General features: G+C 39.3%; 1 protein-coding gene across 1 annotated transcript; it reads left to right on the top strand.

Annotated features, from left to right (window-relative positions):
* Window positions 1–494: 494 nt before the first annotated feature.
* LOC138883583 (uncharacterized) lies at window positions 495–5,996 on the top strand. The gene is made up of 4 exons (XM_070164278.1): window positions 495–539; window positions 4,699–4,911; window positions 5,107–5,168; window positions 5,321–5,996. The coding sequence occupies exons 1-4, from the start codon at window positions 495–497 to the stop codon at window positions 5,994–5,996; spliced, it is 996 nt and encodes a 331-aa protein (XP_070020379.1).
* Window positions 5,997–20,621: the final 14,625 nt, after the last annotated feature.

Genomic DNA, 20,621 nt, shown 5'->3' with positions numbered 1-20,621 from the left:
AAGTAGACCCCTAGGTACCCAAAGCTGACCTTTGCTCAGGATACCACTCTTGAAAGCTCCAAAACTTTGCGTGCTATCTCCTTGCAACTCGAATGGCCTGACAGCCCAATTTTATCATATCAATTCAGGCTTGGGCCGAGGAACGACGATGGGCTCAGAAAAGAGCCATGTAAATCGGCAGAGGATCGGAAAGAACGCTCGCATCCAAGTTAGATGGAAGCGGTCAACAACATAGGAAAACATTCAAAGACCTCGAAGCGCACAAGAACATGCAATAATCGGGCAAAAATGGAAAACAGAAATCGAGGAAATGTCTTTGTATTCGTAAATATCCATGTACAACAGCAACTTCAAACGTAACAACAACCACAGTAGCGACGGGACAGCACGGTCGTGCTCGACAAAGGGAAGCTCCGGCAAAAGGCCACAACACAGCCGACAGGAGCTCTGCCAAACAGCCTTAAGGCTTTGAGCCCTCAACATAATGTTCAAGGATGGAGGAAGATAATAAGAAGAAGTGGGCAAATGATCCAACGAAGGTACTTGGATAGAAAAAACAATGCCAAAGCACCCCATTTAAAGGGAGACTATCTGTATGCGGCGAAATCAGAGGAATCAATTTCTCGCTATCAAACCACTTCGGAAGAATACCTCGAGACCCCGAGGACGCAGAGTTGCGACCGAGTCCCCTCCATCAGGGCTCGTCAGGGCCCGACTCAAAGAAGACTAAGGTTGGGACTAGAGCAGAAGGGGAAGTTCCCGAGGCACACGGCTAAGTCTGACAGGGCCGGCATATCCAAGGCCTATGCTGAAGCGTCACGTCTAAGCCGTCCCATCTCCATACTTTATAATTAACGTATATTGTACTATACCCGGGTTCCCCTCCTACATAAAGGGAACCCACACTACTTTGTAACGGGTTGATGTTGCTCCATCTATTTCTCCACAAGATCAATAATATCTCTCTCTCTTCTATCTAACTTACTCGTTCATACTAGCTTGAGGCCACTCTTAACGTGTATTGCATTCATACTTGCTCTTCGTTCAATGCATGGTATTGGTCATAAAGAGTCTTGTTTGATCATATATTAACTGTTATCCCATCCCCGACTACCCCCGATAGCTCGAGCTCGAGCCAGATATCGACCTCGAGGTCCTTCATCGACCAGTTCGAGGCTCGGGCTGCAAGATTCTCGGTTTGATTACTGCCCCGTTTTAGCTTGTATTTCTTCATTAAACTTTATACTCTTAGCATCAGCTGCTCTAACAACTACGATAAAAATATTTCACATATTTTCAGAATCTCATTTACAAATTTAATTGTTGTTACCATTTTCATGGTAAACAGACTTTACAACGATTAAATTAGCTATTGTTCTTACTCACTTTGTGTTGTATAAAGGAATTACTTTACTGAAATTTGGTTGCGATCTGGGGTAGTAGAAAATATATGTTTTAGATCTATAAATTGTGACTGTAGAACTCATTTGAAGCCACATACTGTTAAGTTTCTTGCCCCCATCATGCTTGTCGGACTTAAAATACTTTACTGAAGCCAAGAAGAGCGCTTATATGAAATTCTAGTATGTGTCACATATTCTGTTTAAGTGACGTTGCTAGTAGGTAAAAGTATTTTACATTTACTAATCTGAAATAACCTTAACGTATTAGAAAACTTGTCTGGTTTGGTTTATATGGTTAAATATTGCTTTATATTAAAGTTGTTGTATGTAGCAAACTACTGCTAGTTTTCGGACGCTGCAGAAGTGAGAAGCAGTGAGATTTCTTATCTTATGTGTTTCATTTTATATTATTTAGAGTTAAATCTTCACATTCACATCTAATTCTTTGCTTCTCTTTTTCTTTGCATATGCACTTTGGAGCAAAATGGAGTCTCACTCGAGACTCAATATTACCCGAGCACAAAATCGTTATATTCCATAATCCTATAGATACACCGGATAGCGGGAAAAAAAAGCAAAACGTTTGATGGCACCTACGGCGTCTTTCTTCTTTTATCATCTCATTTAATTTTTTATTGATGGTGTACTTGTGTGCTTAGCTTTATCCTAGTTTTTGAGATCGTATGTTTAAAACTATATATGACAAAGGATTAAACAATTCTTAGTCTTAGTCATCTTTATTGGCAGATAGAAGTTCAAAATAAGAAATTACTTTTCTCTTTGCTTTGGGGTAACATTTTGTTTAAAACAGATAATTTTGTCATAGTTTCTTAAAAGGAAAGTCTGATTTCTCTAGAAGCAATTTGAGATATTTACCTAGCCAAAATGCTTTCTTCAAATTAAACTACTTTTCTTTCAAGCAAAATTTTAACTTTAGAAATCTTTAGACGTTGCTATCAGCTAAATTATGCAAAAAATCATTTTCTAATATTTTCTCATAGTCTATCTTATTTACTCGTTTTAGATGTTTTTTAAATTAACATTTTGTTGTTAATAAATTGTTCAAGACGCTACTCCCCATATTTTGAAATTGGACTTTAGAGTAATTAACCTAAGTTTGTCCGGTTAATCGCTTTTAACAGATTTTAAAAGGTACCTTAAAAACCTTCCTTTTAAGATATTTAGAATCCTTACCTTGAATTTCTAAGGTCAAAACAGGCCATAAAAACAGAGTTAATTTTAAGTTTTGTAAATAGGTTTCCTAATTCACCTTTTAAATAATTAGGTGGCGACTCTTTAATTAATTAAACCTCAGAAGTTACGAATAGGTTATACTCTACATTGACCCGTGTTAATATGGGATATAACACATAGTCGATCTACCATAGCAGACCTAAATGAGTTAGATATGGTAGAATTTGATGTTATAATGGGTATGGATTGGCTAGCTTCTTGCCATGCCAACGTTGATTGTAGATCATAGATAGTCCAATTTCAATTTTCAGGGAAGCCTGTTTTGGAATGGAAAGGTAATACGGCATCGCCGAGAGGTAATTTCCTATCTCAAGGCAAGGAAGATGATCAGAAAGGGCTATATTTATCACTTAGTTTGGGTTCGAGATGTGGAAGTAGAGTCACCAACCATTCAGTCCATCCATGTGGTTAATGAGTTTCCCGATGTTTTTTCCAATGAGCTTTCGGGTCTTCTGTCAGAGCGAGAAATTGAGTTTACTATTGACCTACTACCAGGTACTCATCCAATGTCTATTCCTCCCTATAGAATGGCCCCTGCAAAGCTGAAAGGGTTGAAGGAACAACTAAATTACTTGCTTGAAAAAGGCTTTATCTGACCTAGTACATCACCGTAGGGAGCACCTGTGTTATTTGTGAGGAAGAAAGATGGTTCCTTACGGATGTGTATTGATTATAGACAGTTGAATAAGGTGACGATCAAGAATAAGTACCCATTCTCGAGGATTGATGATTTATTTGATCAGTTGCAAGGTGTCAAGTGTTTGTCAATGATAGACTTGAGGTACAGATACCATCAGGTAAGGGTTAAGGAGAAAGATATTCCGAAGACATCATTCACGACAAGATACGGGCACTTTGAGTTTCATGTTATGTCGTTCGATTTGACCAATGCCCCAGCAGTATTCATGGATTTGATGAATCATGTGTTCAGGACCTTTTTAGATATGTTTGTAATTGTATTTATCGATGATATATTGGTGTATTCTCGTTCAAAGGCTGATCATGCAGATCATTTTGCGTATTGTGCTCAGAGTTCTACAAAAAGGGAAGTTATATGCAAAATTCTCTAGATGTGAATTGTGGTTGAACTTTGTAGTTTTCCTTGGCTATATCATTTTAGGTGAAGGTATCCGGGTTGATACACAAAAGGTTGAGGCAGTAAAGACTTGGCCTAGACCTATGAAACCGATGAAGGTTCGTAGCTTTCTCGGTTTGGCAGGTTATTACAGGAGATTAGTATAGGGATTTTCCTCCCTTTCAGCACCTCTGCAAAGTTGACTCAGAAAGGAGCAAAGTTTCAATGCATTGATGCTTGCGAACGGAGTTTCTAGCCATTAAAGGACAGATTAACTTCAGTACCAGTTCTAACGCTCCTAGAAGGGACCGATGGTTATTTTATCTATTGTAACACTTCAGGCGTTGGATTGGGTTGTATGATGATGCAGGATGGTAAGGCTGTAGCTTATGCTTCTAGACAATTAAGAAATCACGAGAAGAATTACCCGACCCACGATTTAGAGTTAGCCGTAGTGATTCATGCACTAAAGATGTGGAGGCACTACTTGTATGGCATTCATGTTGATATCTATATGAATCATAAGAGCCTCCATTATATCATCTAGCAAAAGGAAATGAATTTACGTCAAAGCAGTTGGTTGGAGCTACTTAAAGATTATGACATTGATATTTTATACCATCCGGGAAAGGCGAACGTGGTAGCCGACGCCCTCAAGCGTAGATATATTGGTAGCCTGTCATATTTACAGCTATAAAAGAGGGGAATAGCCCATGAGATTCATCAGCTAGCTAGTCTTGGAGCGGTTACTAGACTCAGGTGATATTGGAATTACTATTCAGGATACGGCAACATCCTCGTTAGTAACTGAAGTAAAGGAACGCCAGCACGAGGATCCTGTGTTAGTTCATTATAGGGATACCACCCCTTAGAAGGACAAGACACTGTTTGAAATTTCATAAGATGGGGTCCTCATATATTGGGGACAATTTATGTGTCCCTAATGTTGCAGGGCTGTGTCGGTAGGTTATGGGAGAAACTCACTATTCTCGTTATTCTATCCATCCAAGAGAGACAAAGTTGTATTATAATATCAGGGAAGTATATTGGTGGGACAGAATGAAAAAGGATATAGCGGAGTTTGTTGCTCAATGTCCTAACTGTCAGCAGGTTAAGATTGAGCATCAAAAACCCGGTGGATTATTGCTAGCTATGGAGATTTTGACTTGGAAATGGGAAGTAATCAATATGGATTTCATTGTAGGCTTACCTCGTACCCAGCATAAGTTTGATTCGATATGGGTGATTGTTGATAGGCTTACAAAGTCAGCGTATTTTCTACCCGTTAGGACTACATATTCCGCAGAGGATTATGCAAGGCTTTATATTAAGGAGATAGTACGACTGCATGGTGTCCCTATATCTATTCTCTAGTATAGAGGAGCTCAATTTACAGCTAACTTCTGGAGGTCCTTCCAAAAAGGATTGGGACTCAGGTAAGTCTTAGTACAGCATTTCATCCTCAGACAAATAGACAGGTTGAGCGTACTATTCAGACACTTGAGGATATGTTACGAGCTTATGTGATAGAATTCAAAGGTAGCTAGGATGATCATCTGCCCCTTATTGAGTTCGCATATAATAATAGCTACCATTCAAGCATTCAGTTGGCTCTATACGAAGCTCTTTACGGACGGAAGTGTAGGCCGCCTATAGGGTGGTTCGATGTTGGGAAAACTATGTTAGTAGAACCAGAATTGATACAATGGGCAATCAAGAAAATTAAGCTTATACAGGATAGGCTATTAGCAACTCAAAGTCGCCAGAAGTCTTATGCGGATAATCAACGGCGAAACTTGGAGTTTCAGGTTGACGATTGGGTATTCCTAAAGGTATCACCGATGAAAGGTGTCATTAGGTTCGGTAAGAAGGGAATACTTAGCCCTCGATACATTGGACCATATAGGGTCATACGCAAGGTAGGACAGGTAGCATATGAGTTAGACTTGCCTTCGGACTTGGAATCTGTACATCCAGTATTTCATGTGTCTATGCTTCGTAAATGTATTGGAGATCCTTCTAAAATCATGTCAGTTGACGATGTTCAGGTCACGGAGCTGCTATCATATGAAGAAACTCTCATTATTATATTAGACAGACAGTTTAGGATATTGAGAACTAAAGGCGTAGCTTCGGTGAAAGTATTTTGGAGAAACAACAATGTGGAAGAAATGACTTGGGAGGCTGAGGAAGACATGAAGTCTAGATATCCTAACTTATTTCCTCCTCCGGAGAAGGATTTGACTGAGACATCACAACCTTAAGGTACGTGTATGGACTCTTGTGTTAGTTATTGTCATTGGTCGTGTAAGGCCATTGTTGTTATTGATGATTGTGGTCCTATATGGCGTTGAATTATTGAGTTTCTATAGGAAGTGTTGGTAGTATTATTGTTACAAAGGCGACTCTGCCAAAGTTATATAGATCCCAGGGACTTAAACATTCGAGGATGAGTGTTTCTAAGGGGGAAGGATGTTACCTCTCGCATTTTCGAACGTTCAAATTCCGTCGTAAGTTAATTGACGTAAGCTTGGGGATGAGATATTCTTGAGAGCATAAGCATTTATATTATCTATAACAAGCAATAAGTAAGTGTCGTGAAGTTAAAAGTTAAACGAATCAAAGAAAATGAGTTTCATCGGAGTTGGTCAATTTGGGATATAATACGATCTGAGCCGTAATACCCGGTGTTTATAGACCAGTGACATACAAGGTACCCCATGAACATGATATTAAGGTACATAAAGTATATTATTTAAAGTAATTTGAGATAATTCTTAATTATATGGGTAATTGATTAATTATTAGGTAATTAATTAAAGAGTGGGATAAGATTTAATTTCTTACACCCCATGTTTTCGTACGTGGAAGTACGCCATAAGTAAATTGATATAAGCTCAGAAATGAGATGTTACATTCCGCATTTTCGTACGTTAAAGTTCGTCTTTAGTTAATTGACGTAGACTCGGGGATGAGATTATCTCGAGTTTATACGCATCTATGCTATTTATAACGAGCGATAAGTAAGTGTCGTGAAGGATAAAGGGTAAACGAATCAAAGAAAATGAGTTTCATTGAAGGTTGTCGATTTGGGATAAAATATGGTCCCAGCTATAATACCCGACATTTATAGATTAATGCCATACAAGGTACCCCACGACCACTATAGTAGGATATGTAAAGTGTATTAAAAATGAGTCGTATTTTAAGTAAGTTGAGATAATTCTTAATTATATTGGTAATGGTTGATTATTGGTTAATTAGGGATTAATTAGTTAGATAAGGCGTTAGTTGGGTAATTAAGACATTGGGATAAGGCCTAAGAGGCCCAAAAACGTGGTAGCCCCCCCCCCCTCTTATAATTAAAATAACTCTTAAAAGTCTTGCATAGATGTCATATTGTGGAGGATTAAAGTGGCTTAGCCACCACATGAAGTGGGCCCACACCCATTCAAACACACTGAAAGGTTTGTGACCATTTTGATTCATTTGGTCTCTTAGACTTTCAAAAGATTCAAACATATTGTTCTTTCCATTAGAAATTCACGTTAGAACATATTGAAGGGAAATCATAACATTTTCCTACCCCAATACCAAATAACACATAATGGAGCACTTGGTAGGCATTGGATTTATGTTATTATTGTGTGATTTTGCAAATATAAGAGAATACGGTGTAATCTTTCTCAAGAAAATCGCTTCAAGTATGTTAAAGCTATCCCTTCTTTCCTTTTTGTATGATCCATATGATACAAACAAAACGAGCAAATGCACAACTTCCATAAATGACTCTATTCATAAAAATTCTAGAGATGCTTATGTTCTTGATTCTCCATGTGTTCTATTATTCTATCATATGTTCATGGATCTCAAAAAATTATGTAAGTTGATAAAGTTAATTCAGCATATTAATCAGATACATAATGGTCTTATCACATTCCGAGAGGTTTTATTGACGTACTTCTCATGCATTCATTAATTTATACATGTACATTGACCCATGACCAGATGCCTTTATATACGCATATATATGTATATGGGATATGGAAAAGGTTACAGCGTTATATACGCACCACTACCTGATCAGCTGGTGATGATTTTGCCCATAGTGGCTGAGATTATGTTATGGGATGCCCTCAGAAGCTTGATACGCATGTACCTATGCACGACATTAAATTCATATGCATATGCATGACACTATAAGTATTTCATGATTTACAGATTATCCAAACTTACAGGCTAAGTCATTTACTCTATATTTCTTCCATATCTTTTATGTACTTATTTATATGCCTTACATACTCGGTACATTATTCATATTGACGTCCCTTTTGCCTGGGGATGTGTATTTCATGGTCGTAGGTCCCGATAGATAAGTCGAGAGTCCTCAAATAGGCTATCAGCTCAGCAGCAGAAGTTGGTGCGCTCCATTTGTTCCAGAGTTGCTTATTTGGTCAGTATGATTTAGACGAATATTGTTTGGTATGGCGAGGTCCTATCCCGACCTTTATGTTATGTGTGTACTCTTAGAAGCTTGTAGATAGATTTCATGTATATGAATGTTTGTATGGCCTTGACGGCCTATGTTTTGAGTTTACAAATGATTATGTTGACCTTATAGGCCGGTATATCACATGTATAAGTTTTTTATATCAGGTTGGGTCGTCCTATATTGAGTATAACCCTATGTTTATTCTAGTTAGCCCATGGCAGCCCGTTTGGCCCATTTGCCAATGAAAGTACAATAAGAAAGATATGTTATGTTGGTACTCGGTTAAGTAAGGTACCGGGTACTCGTTGCGGCCCATAGGTTTGGGTCGTGACATAATCCCTCCCCTAACGTGGCAATCACCCCTTTCCACTTAATGACTAAGTATTAAAGGTTGCAAGGTGTCACACATTAAAAAAGAAGTGTGACACCAAGCATAATTATGTGGGGCCACCTAAAAAGGTAAGAATAACAACTATAATATCTTATGAAAGAATTTCAACAAAACTTTCCATAACATTAGTAACGTCATTTTCTAAGAGCTTCATTCAAGCTTCCCATTTCATAGTTACTTGAGGAAAGTTTCATCCAAGATGGTCTTTGCATAAGCAACGTTATTGCTTCAAGCTTTTCATATAACTTGTTCCGTATTTTGTCACAATTAACGTGTGTTAGAGGATTGTCAAGAGAATCGATTCATGTATGTTAAGCCTATTCCTTTTTTCTTTGTGACATGATTCAAATGATACAAAAGAAACAAGCAAATGCAGAACTTTCATAAACGACTCTATTCATAGAAATACTAGGGGTCTCTATATTCTTGATTCCCCATATGGCATATTATTATATCTTTTGTACATGAGTTTCAGAATAATACGCAGTTGATAAAGTTTATCCGAAAGGAATATTGAGATTATTAACATATTTTCATGCATTTCATTTATTTATACATGTACATGGACCCATGACTAGATGGTGTTATATACGCGTATTTATATATATATATGGGAAAAGGATACGGTGTTATATACGCACCACCACCTGATCAGTTGGTATATGTTAATGATTTAGCCCACAATGGCCGAGACGATATGATGGGGTGCCCTTAGAGGCTTGATGATGTTATATACACCTATACCTATGCATGACACGACATTTATACGCACGTCCATGACATTATAGATGTTTCGGGATTTACAAAGTTATTCAGACTTACAGGAGAATTTCTTTATTCCATGTTTCATCTATGTCTTTTATGTACTAATTTTCATACTTTACATACTGTGATGACCCAAAAGGTCATCTCGTGGTTTAGAATTCAATTCGGGATTCTGAGGCCTTCAAAACCTTGTTTTTCTTTCTCCTCGATTTGTGTGCATAGTCCGAGCGCGTTTTGGAAAGCCTTTATGGGAAATTTGAGAACAAATATTAAGTTTTGCCTTTAAAATTGATTTAAGTTGACTTCGATCAATATTTTGAGTAAACGGACTCGGACCAGTGATTGACAGTCCCTGAGGGTCCATAGTAAAATATGGGACTTGGGCGTATGCCAGGAATTGAATTCTGAGGTCCCTAGCCCGAAAAACGAATTTTTGAAGAAAATTGTTAAACTTAAAATATAATGGTTTTTAGAAATTTAATAATCTGTAATCTTGTTAGTATCGGGCTCGTATTTTGGTTCCGGGGCACGGTATAGATTTAATATGGTATTTGAGTCATGTCTGTGAAATTTAGTGAGCAATGGGATTGATTTGACGTGATTCGGACCCTCGGTTGTGAAAATAAAAACTTTAAGTGTTCTTAAGAATTTCATTGATTTTGATGCTAAATCCGTAGTTTTAGGTGTTATTTTAGCGATTTGATCGCCCGAGCAAGTTCATATGATGTGTTAAGACTTGTATGCATATTTGGTTTGGAGCCCCAAGGGCTCGAGTGAGTTTCGGATAGGCTACAGGATGTCTAGGCTTAGAAAACACCTGGTGTAGGATGATTACAGAGTTGCAGGCCTCTGAACCTAGGAGTGCGGCCGCGGAGTAAAATTCGTAGACCGCGCTGAAGGGCTTCGCGGAACGTAGTGGCTAAGGACAAAATTTTTGCGACCGCGCCTATTAATTCGCAGACCGAGGTAAGGTTCACGGATGCGCCCAGTATTCCGCGGCCAGCGTAATGGGGATCTGAGAGGGCTATATAAACGCGACTTTTCATCCACTTTTCACTTTTTCAAAACCCTAAACCATAAGAGGCGATTTTCCAAATACTTTTTCTTCCCCAAATCATAAGTAAGTGATTCTTAAATCATTTCTTTCACTCTTTTACTTCTTTTTACAAGATTTTATCTTAGAATTTAGGGTTTTTTTTTTCGCAATCCACTAGGCAAGCGCCTAGGGCTAGTTTTTTATTAATAAAAAGAAAAAAAATACAACAATTAGGAATAGTACAAATAAGGGGGACAATAGCACCGGTATTGTTACCCATATGCCTTGGCTATACAATCACTCCTCTGCGCCTCACAATGCCTATGGCAGCCTCATGTAGAGGATTCATGGTGCAGCTGCCTGCAAAGTCTCACGAGGGCATATAATCTCATAGCCGTGTGGATAATTTCCAAAGGAATAGGACCAAGGTAACACAAACCGGGCTAAACCTTATCTTACTAATCCTATTGAGGCGTAAAATAGCCTCACCTACTAGCATGCATGTAAAAAATAAGAACTGGAGAGTACCAAATATTCAATGATCATCACAGAGTTTATAACATACTCTGTGATGATATTACAAATGAGTATACTAACATAATGGTAGAATAAAATGAAGAAGGAATTAAATTTTGTCCCTTATTGCCCAAACTTGTAAATTCTTCAGTTTGTAATTCTTTGTCATCACTGTCCCAGCTCTTCAAAATGTCTTCAAAATTCATGACTTCTTTTTTGAACGGTTTGACCTCGTTGAGGTAGTTGGGGCAGCCTTCTTTTGTTTGGCAACTCTCATTAGAGGTCGCCTAACATTTAAAAAATCACTGACCTTGTCGTCCCAACTATTTTTCCTTGTATGTGCTTTCATTATTTTGCCGCTATGCATAGGAGATAAATCACCTTGTTTTACTGTATATGCACGACATTCTTTCAAAACAGCATCTTCTTCTCCTTCCTCATACATATCTCTATCCACATTCACAGGATGCGGATAGTTGTCGACAAGGTCCTGTGTCATTAAATCATTTCCTTGTTGTGTATTTGCCAAAGCCGTCGTGTTGTGATGTTGCTTTATGACTTGCATTTTATTCCTGTTTTTACTCACATTTTCTGTACTAACAATTTGCATTGAACTTACTGAGTTTCGATGTGTAGAGTCTGCCAATGCATCAAGCAGTTTTCTATCTTCCTCAGAAATCATAGGAGTACTAGATTCCTGTTGTTTCTGTCCAGCATTTGAGTTCATTATTGCAGTACTTGGTGTGCTTTCAAGTTGTTGTTGTCCAGTCATAGTGCTTACAGTAATGTCCTGTTGTTGTCTTGAATTTGATGAAAGGACTGCTGCTCTTGATGTGTTCCCTATTTGTTGTTGCTGTTGGAGTGGAGTGTTAGCATTCTGCAGTTGTTGTCCAGATTCAAAGCTAGCCAAATATTCCTATTGCCTCTGTTGCATAATAGCTGGTTTGGTTGTCACCACATATTGGTGCCCAGATTCAGTAACACCTCCAGCTGCAGTGTTTGCAATGAGTTGTTGTTGCTGCCCAGATTCAGTAACAACTCCAGCTACATTGTTCCGAGCGTTTGCATCATTTTGTTGCATTGCATCCAAAAGATGTCTCTCCTCTACTGAGAAAGTTGTGGAGGTTGTCACAAGTTGTTGCTGTCCAGTATTTAGTGTTACTATTGCTCCTCGATCATCAGTAGGAATTGTAGCTGAGGGGTTTGGATTAAGCTGCTTATGCTCTACATCAAGGATTGGGTTGGTTTCAACTATTTGTTGTTGTCCATTTATCACTGCTGCTGCTGTTCGATCATTAGCAACTGGAACTACCTGCTTTGTTTGTGTTGTTGCAGCTTGCTTTGAGCTTCCAGCTGGAGAATTTCTGGGCAGAAAAACTGGAGCATAAACGTTCAGTTTGCTTTTGGAAGTTGCTGCTCCTTCAGCTTTTAAAAATGGTGTTGAGTCAATCTCTTCACCTGCACTATAATGATCTTCTTCCTTGTCTGCCTCTTCCGATGAGTATCCAATAAAGCCATCTCCCCAATGTTCTTCATCATCCTCCTCACGCTGGTCACGCCAAAACTTGGAATTAATAGCAATTTCCCTCACCTTGGCTTGTATAACATCATTATTGTTTCCAGTTGATAGCATTAACTGTCCAGATTCACCCTCAAACTCCCCAAAGGATTCTACTGATTAAGAGGGAACATCAAATACGGAGGTATTCAAGGTGACCAAGGGCTGTTTAACCAAAGTAGACTTCAACATCATTTCATTCTGTGCATCTTTAATTATTTGTTCTACATTAGGGTTGGAGAAAAGTAGAGTAGGTGTATTGTAAATGTGTGCTTGAATACCAATTAGTTCAGCCCCCAACCTGTTCTTTGAATCCTTATGTCGAACACCCAACTTTTTTCCAAAATCAACAATGCCTGGGCCTTCTTGTTCATTGTTGGCTATTGGAACAATTTGTTTGCACGTCCCACTTTCATTTACTCCTGTTGCAACAGTTTCTGAATCTCCAGCAGCAGCAAGAATTTCAAATGAATTTGAGCTGGAACCATTGCCGAGGTCATTTCGTCGAAAATCTTGGGTCTAATTTTTTGGTGAAACCTCATTCTTTGAAGGGAATTTTCTACTTGTTACGACCTTCCAAACTCCCACCTTTTTGTTCATATATCCTCTCTTACTATCCTCAAACACCTTCCCAGTACTATTTTCCATTAACAAACTCTTTTCCAATTTTGTTATTCCCTAAATTCTGGGCAGCTACTACTCTGTCAGAGATTTGCCCTATATTTTTTTTTGTTGCTCACCTTCAGCAGTATTTTGTGAATTAGCCTTAACAACATCTTTAACACCTGAAGGCATTGATCCCATATCCATATTACCAGTTCCTGCAGCATGCTGATCTCCTGTTGCTCTATCAATTGCTTCATTCACATGAGGTGCATTACCTATAGCTCGATCTGCAGCAGCTTTCAATGCACCAGCAGTAGCTAGGTACATTCGTGCAAATATAGTAGAGGCAGGGATATCTCTAAAGGGTTTAGGAGGTCCGTTGTCCAACTTCAACACCTCTTCTATAGGCACAACTGGAACTGCAACATGTGGTGTAGCTAAATCACTAACACCCACAGCATCACTCCTAGCCACTACACGACTTTGTCCTGCATCACCCATGTCATTGACCTTATCTAAAGATTGATTTTGTATTTCATTACTCACTACTGCTGACTTCATAGGACCTTTGGCAATCTTGGAAGCTTCTGCTACCTGATTATCGTCCACTACACGATTCATAATTTTATCCTTGTTCCCAGTATCAATTAACATTCCACCCTCTGTGTGTAAAGCCTGCTGCTCTACAGGATTTTCCTTTGCCTCTTGATCCCTCAGTTGCACATCTCTCTTGGCATTAAGGTAATCCCTGGCATCACCAGCTAATTTGTCAAGACTGCCCAAGCCTTCCACTACATCTCCTCGAGCAACAGTTTCCTTACCATCCTCGATCCTCCTACAGCATGAGTTTTCATCATGCCCTTGGTGCTTACAACAAGTACAGTATTCTGGTAGATTGTCAAACACTATCCGCTGATAATGTTCCACAATTCTCCCAGAATTCTTGTCAACGATATTTATTCGAACTCTCTTAGGATGTTTGTTTAATAAATTAATCAAGACTTTAACCCTTGTCGTACTTGGTCTTGTTCGATCTTGAGTCGCTTTATCAATTGCAAGAATTTTCCCTACTACTAAAGCTATAGACAATAAAGATTTCTTTGCGAAAAAATTTGTAGGCAAATCAGGCAAAGAAATCCATGCCACAGCTCTTGAAGTTTCTTCACGAGGATTGAATCCTAACGTCCATGGAAACGTCCTAAAGAATAATTCATCTCCCTTCGCCTTAACATAACCAGTAGATCTTGACAAAACCTGAACATAATCTTCAATGAGATCAAAGCGTACCAAGATATGACGAAATTCTAGCTGTCCAACATTGCAATAACCTTTGACGTCGAATTGTTTCGGAATTAACTGTCAAAACTCTTGAATTTCTGGTTTGCCATATGAAAATTTGAGAATTACTGCCTGATGCAGTCCTTCTTCGATGGTGAAAGTGTTCACCTCTTCAACTGTGAATTCTACAATTGGTTCTCCATGAACCATATGGACAGGAGTTAACTCCAGTTTTGACGAGGTTGCAGCAGATTTCGTTTTTTAAATCAGCGCAGCATAGGATTGTTTTGCCATCACGTTTGGATTTGTTTCATTAGTGTTTTGATTTGTCTCTCCCACAACCAAAGGCTGGGGAGAGCTCGCAGCAGCCATGGCTGCCTCAATTCTCGTCAAAACATTTGATGAAGAACTAAATTTATGGAAATTCTCGATGCTACAGTGCACGTGAAAAAAGAAATTAAGATCTAGAAAGATTGACTATGAATTTGACTATGAAACCAATTGAGGATTGTGCGCAAAGAGTAGGAGGTTCTTTTGACACCAAACTTGTAATTTTCCACTACCGGACGCGGGAGTTATGGTCCGGTGAATAGTGATGGCGTCATTATTCACAGTCTTCCTAGAGAGAAGGTGGAGATTAGTTATTCACTTATTAGTGGGGATTGACTGTGTGAATCCTCGCTAATCTAGGGTTTTCATGGTGGAATTGGAGATTTTTTTGGTAGAACTTAGGAATTTCAAAATTTGGGAATTTAGATCTCAAATTGAGGTCTGATTCCAAAACCAATTGTATATACGAGCTCGGGGGTGAATGGGTAATCGGGTTTTGGTCCGAATTTTGGGTTTGGACCAAGCGGGCTCGGGTGTTGACTTTTTCAAAAATGACCTAAATTGAATTCCTTGCTATCGTGGGTTGTTCCTAAGGCTTAAATTGAATCGTTTAGTTGGTAATTTTCTAGATTCTACTGGTCCGGAGGCTTGTGTAACAGGAAAAGCTGCGACTGAGCTTTAAGATCGGTTGTGGAATCGAGGTAAGTGTTGTGGATAACCTTAGCTTGAGGGATTAGGTATTGTTGCCTTATTTGCTACATGTTTAGTTGTTGAGTACGACGTATAGGTGAGGTGATGAGTATCTATACGTTGTTATCGGGTTATAGCATGCAAGTGAGTCTTATACTTGTGACTGTTGTGTTTATTTATATGTATTGTTCATGCTTAAACGGGTTATTCTTCATGTTAAATAAGTCTTATTATGTTTTCCTGGTATTGGGTGTTTGTTGAGTATTGACTCAAGTTGAGATTTATATTGTGAAGTTAAATGTTGAAACGAGGTTGTTTAAGGATGATTCCCTTGTTGGGTTGTTATTGTTTTTGATGTTTGGGTGAGGAAGAATATAAAGCACGAAGGGTGATGTCGTGCAATATTTTGTGAGTGAGTGTTAATGCACGAAGGGTGATGTCATGCCATAATCTATGAGTGATAATGCACGAAGGGTGATGTCGTGTCGTATTCTGATATTGATAATGCACGAAGAGTGGTGTCGTTCCATGTTATGAGAGGGCAAATGCATGAAGGGTGATGTCGTGCTGTTTTTGAGGTTTCTTATGGTAAGGACGAGAGCAAAAGCACGAAAGGTGATGTCGTGCACATGTTGCTATGTTATTATTTCTATTAGTTCAAAGCATGATATTTACTATGTTTTTGTACTGTACTATTTTCAAAATTTGACATTCCCCTCAACATGTTTTCCCTCTTCCCGTTATTATCTGTTAAACTTTGTTACTGTTATTTCTCGTATATGTTTTAACTGCATTGGTTTATATAATTGTTGTGTCCTAGCCTCGTCACTACTTCGCCAAGGTTAGGCTCGGCACTTACCAGTACATGGGGTCGGTTGTACTAATACTGCACTCTATACTTTCTGTGTAGATCCCGGTACAGGACCGCACTAATCAGAGTTTGGGTTGCTGCCTTCAGTCTACAGGAGACCCAAGATAGATATGTTGGCGTTCGTAGACCCTGCAGTCCCCTTCTCTCTATCTTAGTTTTCTTGTCTCTTTTCAATTCGAGAACAGATGTATTTATTCTAAACCAGTATTTGTAGAAAATTCTTAGAAGTTCGTGGATTGTGACACTAGAACTTTTCGATAGTCATGTATTAGTGTTTTAAACTGTTATAAAATTTCCGCACTTCTTATCGATTTAGTTTAAATTATTGTAAATTACTATTTTGGTTAATAATTAATATGATGGATTGTATCTGTTGGCTTGCCTAGCAATCCTTTGGTTAGGCGCCATCACGATCCCGACGATGGGAAATCCGGGTTGTGACAAGTTGGTATCAGAGCACTAGGTTGCCTAAGTCTCACAATTCACTAACAAGCTAGGTAGAGTCTGAGGGATCGGTACGGAGACGCCTGTGCTTATCTCTTGGAGGCTATAGAGTTTAGGAACAAATTCACATATATTCTTCTATGCCGTGCGATCTTATTTCGTAATGCTAATCGAACTTTCTACTCTTGTTCTTTTGCAGATGGCGAGAACACGTACCGCTTCAGCTGATCAGCAGCCCGAGACCCCAGTGGAAGCTCCTACGAGGGGCATAGGACGAGGATGAGGTCGTGCTAGAGGCCGATGCAGGGGCAAGGCTCAGCCTAGAGCTCGAGCAGCAGCACTAGCAGCGGAGCCTCAGGTTGAGTTTAATGATGAGGTTCTGGCTCAGACCGTTCCAGCAGGGCCACCTCAGGTACCTGAGGGGTTCATCACTATCCCGGTACTTCAGGATGCTTTGGTCCATCTAGCGGGCCTTTTGGAGAGCATAGCCTAGACTGGCACATTTCCTATAACACCAGCCGTCTCTCAGGCTGGCCTAGCCCAGACTCCCGCTACCCACACTCCAGAGCAGTTGGCTCCTCAGTTCTAGACTCCAGCAGCTTAGTTAGTTGGAGTAGTTCAGCCAGCTATTACGGCACAGGTCGCTGGTGGATCAATCATGTCTTCTGAGGCTTTATTGAGGATGTATAAATTCACCAAGCTTTTCCTGGTTTATTACAGTGGCCAGCTTCTGAGGACCCCCAGGATTATCTTGACTACTACCATAAGGTGTTGCGGAACATGGGGATAGTAGAGACCAATGGAATCGACTTTGGTGTATTCCAGATTATAGGGTCCGCCAAGAGATGGTGGAATGATTTTGTGTTGACTAGACCAGTCGGGTCGCCCGCCTTGACTTGGGACCAGTTCTCTTAGCTATTTCTCGAGAAGTTCCTTCCTATCACTTAGAGAGAGGACTACCGCAGGCGGTTCGAGCATTTTCAGTAGGGTTCTATGACTTTCACTCAGTACGAGATTAGGTGTGTTGATTTGTCTCTTCATGCTCTTCCTATACTCCCCACCTAGAGAGAGAGGGTGAGGACGTTTATTGAGGGACTCGCTCAGCCTATCAGATTGCAGATGGCTAAGGAGAAAAGGAGCGAGACCTCTTTTCAGGATGCGGCCAATGTGGCCAGGCGGGTAGATATGGTTCTAGCTTAGGGGAGTGGTCAGGGGTCCGACAAGAGGCCTCTTCATTATGGTAGGTTAAGTGGTGCCTCGTCTGGAGGTAAGGATTCTTTTGGTAGAGGTCATTTTCCCAAGTCGTTTTATGCAGCATCAGGCTTCTCACGGTGCTTCAGGTGGTTGTGGCTCTCATATGTAGTATTTTGATCAGCTACCCTACAGTGCATCACCAGCTCCTATCAGTGCACCTCTACTCCAGAGTTTTCAGGGTGGTTAGTCAGGCCGTCAGGATCAATTTCAGGGTCAGCAGTCTCAGCAGCCGAGGTCTTGTTACACTTGTGGTGATCCGAGGCACATTGCTGGATTTTGCCCTCGAGCATCAAACAGTTCTCAGCATCAGGGTTCTCGTTGTGAGCACGTGATTTTTTCCCGAATAGTAATATTTCTACAAAGGTCACAAATGGACTTTTCTTTTGAGTGTTTATTATTGTAGGAATTTACAGTAATTGTTTGGTAATTGTTTGCATTTAGTTACATTTTAGTGCATATTTAATATTTAAAAAATCACGGGAAATACCTTAAAAATGTTTAAATTTCATGCATTGCATTTTTTAGGTTGATACTTGCATTTTAAATTTAAGTTGCTAATTCATTGCATTATTAAATAAAAATTCAAAATATTGGTTATTATTACATTTTAGCTTTTAGTTGCAAATTAGTAATTTCCTTTCATTATCTTTAAATTATTTAGTTATTTTTATATTTAAAATAAATAATTAATGTAATTCTACAAATTAGACTTTATTTTAGCATTTTTAATTAAATTAGTAAAGCTAAAAATTAAGAAAAGAGAAGGAAAAGGAGCGTAATTTCGGACAGTCTTTAGCCTAAAACCCTCTCTCAATAATTCCACATTGGGCCAGCCCTTAACCCGCAACCCGTCTACACAAACCTGCCCCACAACCTCATGGTAGCAACCAAGATGTTGAAAAATGGTTTCACGCCGGGCAAGGGTCTGGGTGCATCTCTGCAAGGTATCGTGTAGCCAGTGTCCTTGCATGAAAATCTGGGCACATTTGGTTAGGGGTTCAAGCCTATAGGGGATGATGTGAAGAAGGCTCGAAAGCTGAAGAAGAAGGCATGGTCGCTCCCTACAGTCCCACGTCTCTCCAGGTCTTTCATCAAGGCAGGGGTTGTGAAGCGGGCAGTGACAACAAATCCAAGGCCTGTGGTTGATTTTGATGAGGAATTGGTTAAAAGGTTCCAGAGTCTGTTTGATGAAGTGAACATGGTAGAAACTGGGGAAGGTTTTAGCAAAGCGGATGTCCAATTTGTTGGGCCAAAATTGAAGATTAACAATTGGGATGCCACTCCTCTCCCTACCCGGAAGGAGTTTTGGTAGTTTGCTTTATTTTCCTTTTAGTTTATCTAGATTATTCCTCTGTATCATTCCAATTTTATCGGATGTCCCCGAAGGGACATCTAGATTATTCCAGGGTTGTAATTCAGATTTTATTTTCCATCTATTTTAATGTACAAACCCTTCTATCATTTAATTTTAATAAAATGCAATTTCCCTTTTCCATTACTCCTGATAGTGTCATTTTCTTTTCTTTCTTTGTACAATTATTTTTATGGTGGTTTCAATGACATGACATGTATGAGGAATCTTTAGCCAAGTCTTAAAAGACAATCTAACTCTGAAATAATAATCCAAGAAATAGAGTGTGATGATGAAATAGAATATGATGAAGATGAAGCATTTGAAGAAATTAGTAAAGAGCTAAGTCACTTTGAAGAGAAACTCAAGCCTAATCTGAATGAAACTGAGGCAATCAATTTAGGGGATCCAGATAATATCAGGGAAACCAAAATTAGTGTACACTTGGAGCCACAAATTAGGGAGGAATAATCAAAGCATTGTTTGAATATAAAGATATTTTTGCATGGTCATATGACGACATGCCGGGTTTGAGTAATGACTTGGTGGTTCACAAATTGCCCACTGACTTGGCATTCCCTCCTGTCAAGTAGAAGTTAAGGAAGTTCAAAACTAATATGAGTGTAAAGATCAAGGAAGAAATCACAAAGTAGTTGAACGCAAAGGTCATTCGAGTCACGCGGTACCCCACTTGGTTAGCCAATATTGTGCCAGTGCCAAAGAAGGACGGCAAGACCAGAGTGTGCGTTGATTACCGTGATCTCAACAAAGCAAGTCCAAAGGATAATTTTCCATTTCCAAATATTCACATTTTGATTGACAACTGTGCCAAGCATGAGATTGGTTCTTTTGTGGATTGCTATGCGGGATACCTCCATATCTTGATGGACGAGGATGATGCAGAAAAGACAGCATTCATCACACTATGGGGAACTTATTGCTACCGGGTAATGCATTTGGTTTGAAAAAATGTTGGGGCAACTTACATAAGGGTGATGACTACTGTGTTCCATGACATGATACACAAGGAGATTGAGGTTTATGTGGATGATGTGATTGTAAAGTTAAAGCGACGGGCCGACCATGTCGGAGATTTGAGGAAGTTTTTCCAAAGCATCGCAGGTACAATCTTAAGCTTACCCCTGCCAAGTGTGCATTTGGTGTTCCATATGGGAAACTTTTAGGATTCATAGTTAGTCGCCGAGGCATTGAATTGGACTCGTCAAAAATCAAAGCTATCCAAGAATTGTCACCTCCAAGGAACAAGACTGAGGTGATGAGTTTGCTCGGGCGTTTGAACTATATCA

This window comes from Nicotiana sylvestris, chromosome 12 (assembly GCF_000393655.2).
Source record: "Nicotiana sylvestris chromosome 12, ASM39365v2, whole genome shotgun sequence".
In the NCBI taxonomy this organism is placed as follows: domain Eukaryota; kingdom Viridiplantae; phylum Streptophyta; class Magnoliopsida; order Solanales; family Solanaceae; genus Nicotiana; species Nicotiana sylvestris.
Note: the sequence above shows the minus strand (reverse complement) of the source record. Positions and strands in the feature narration are given on the sequence as shown.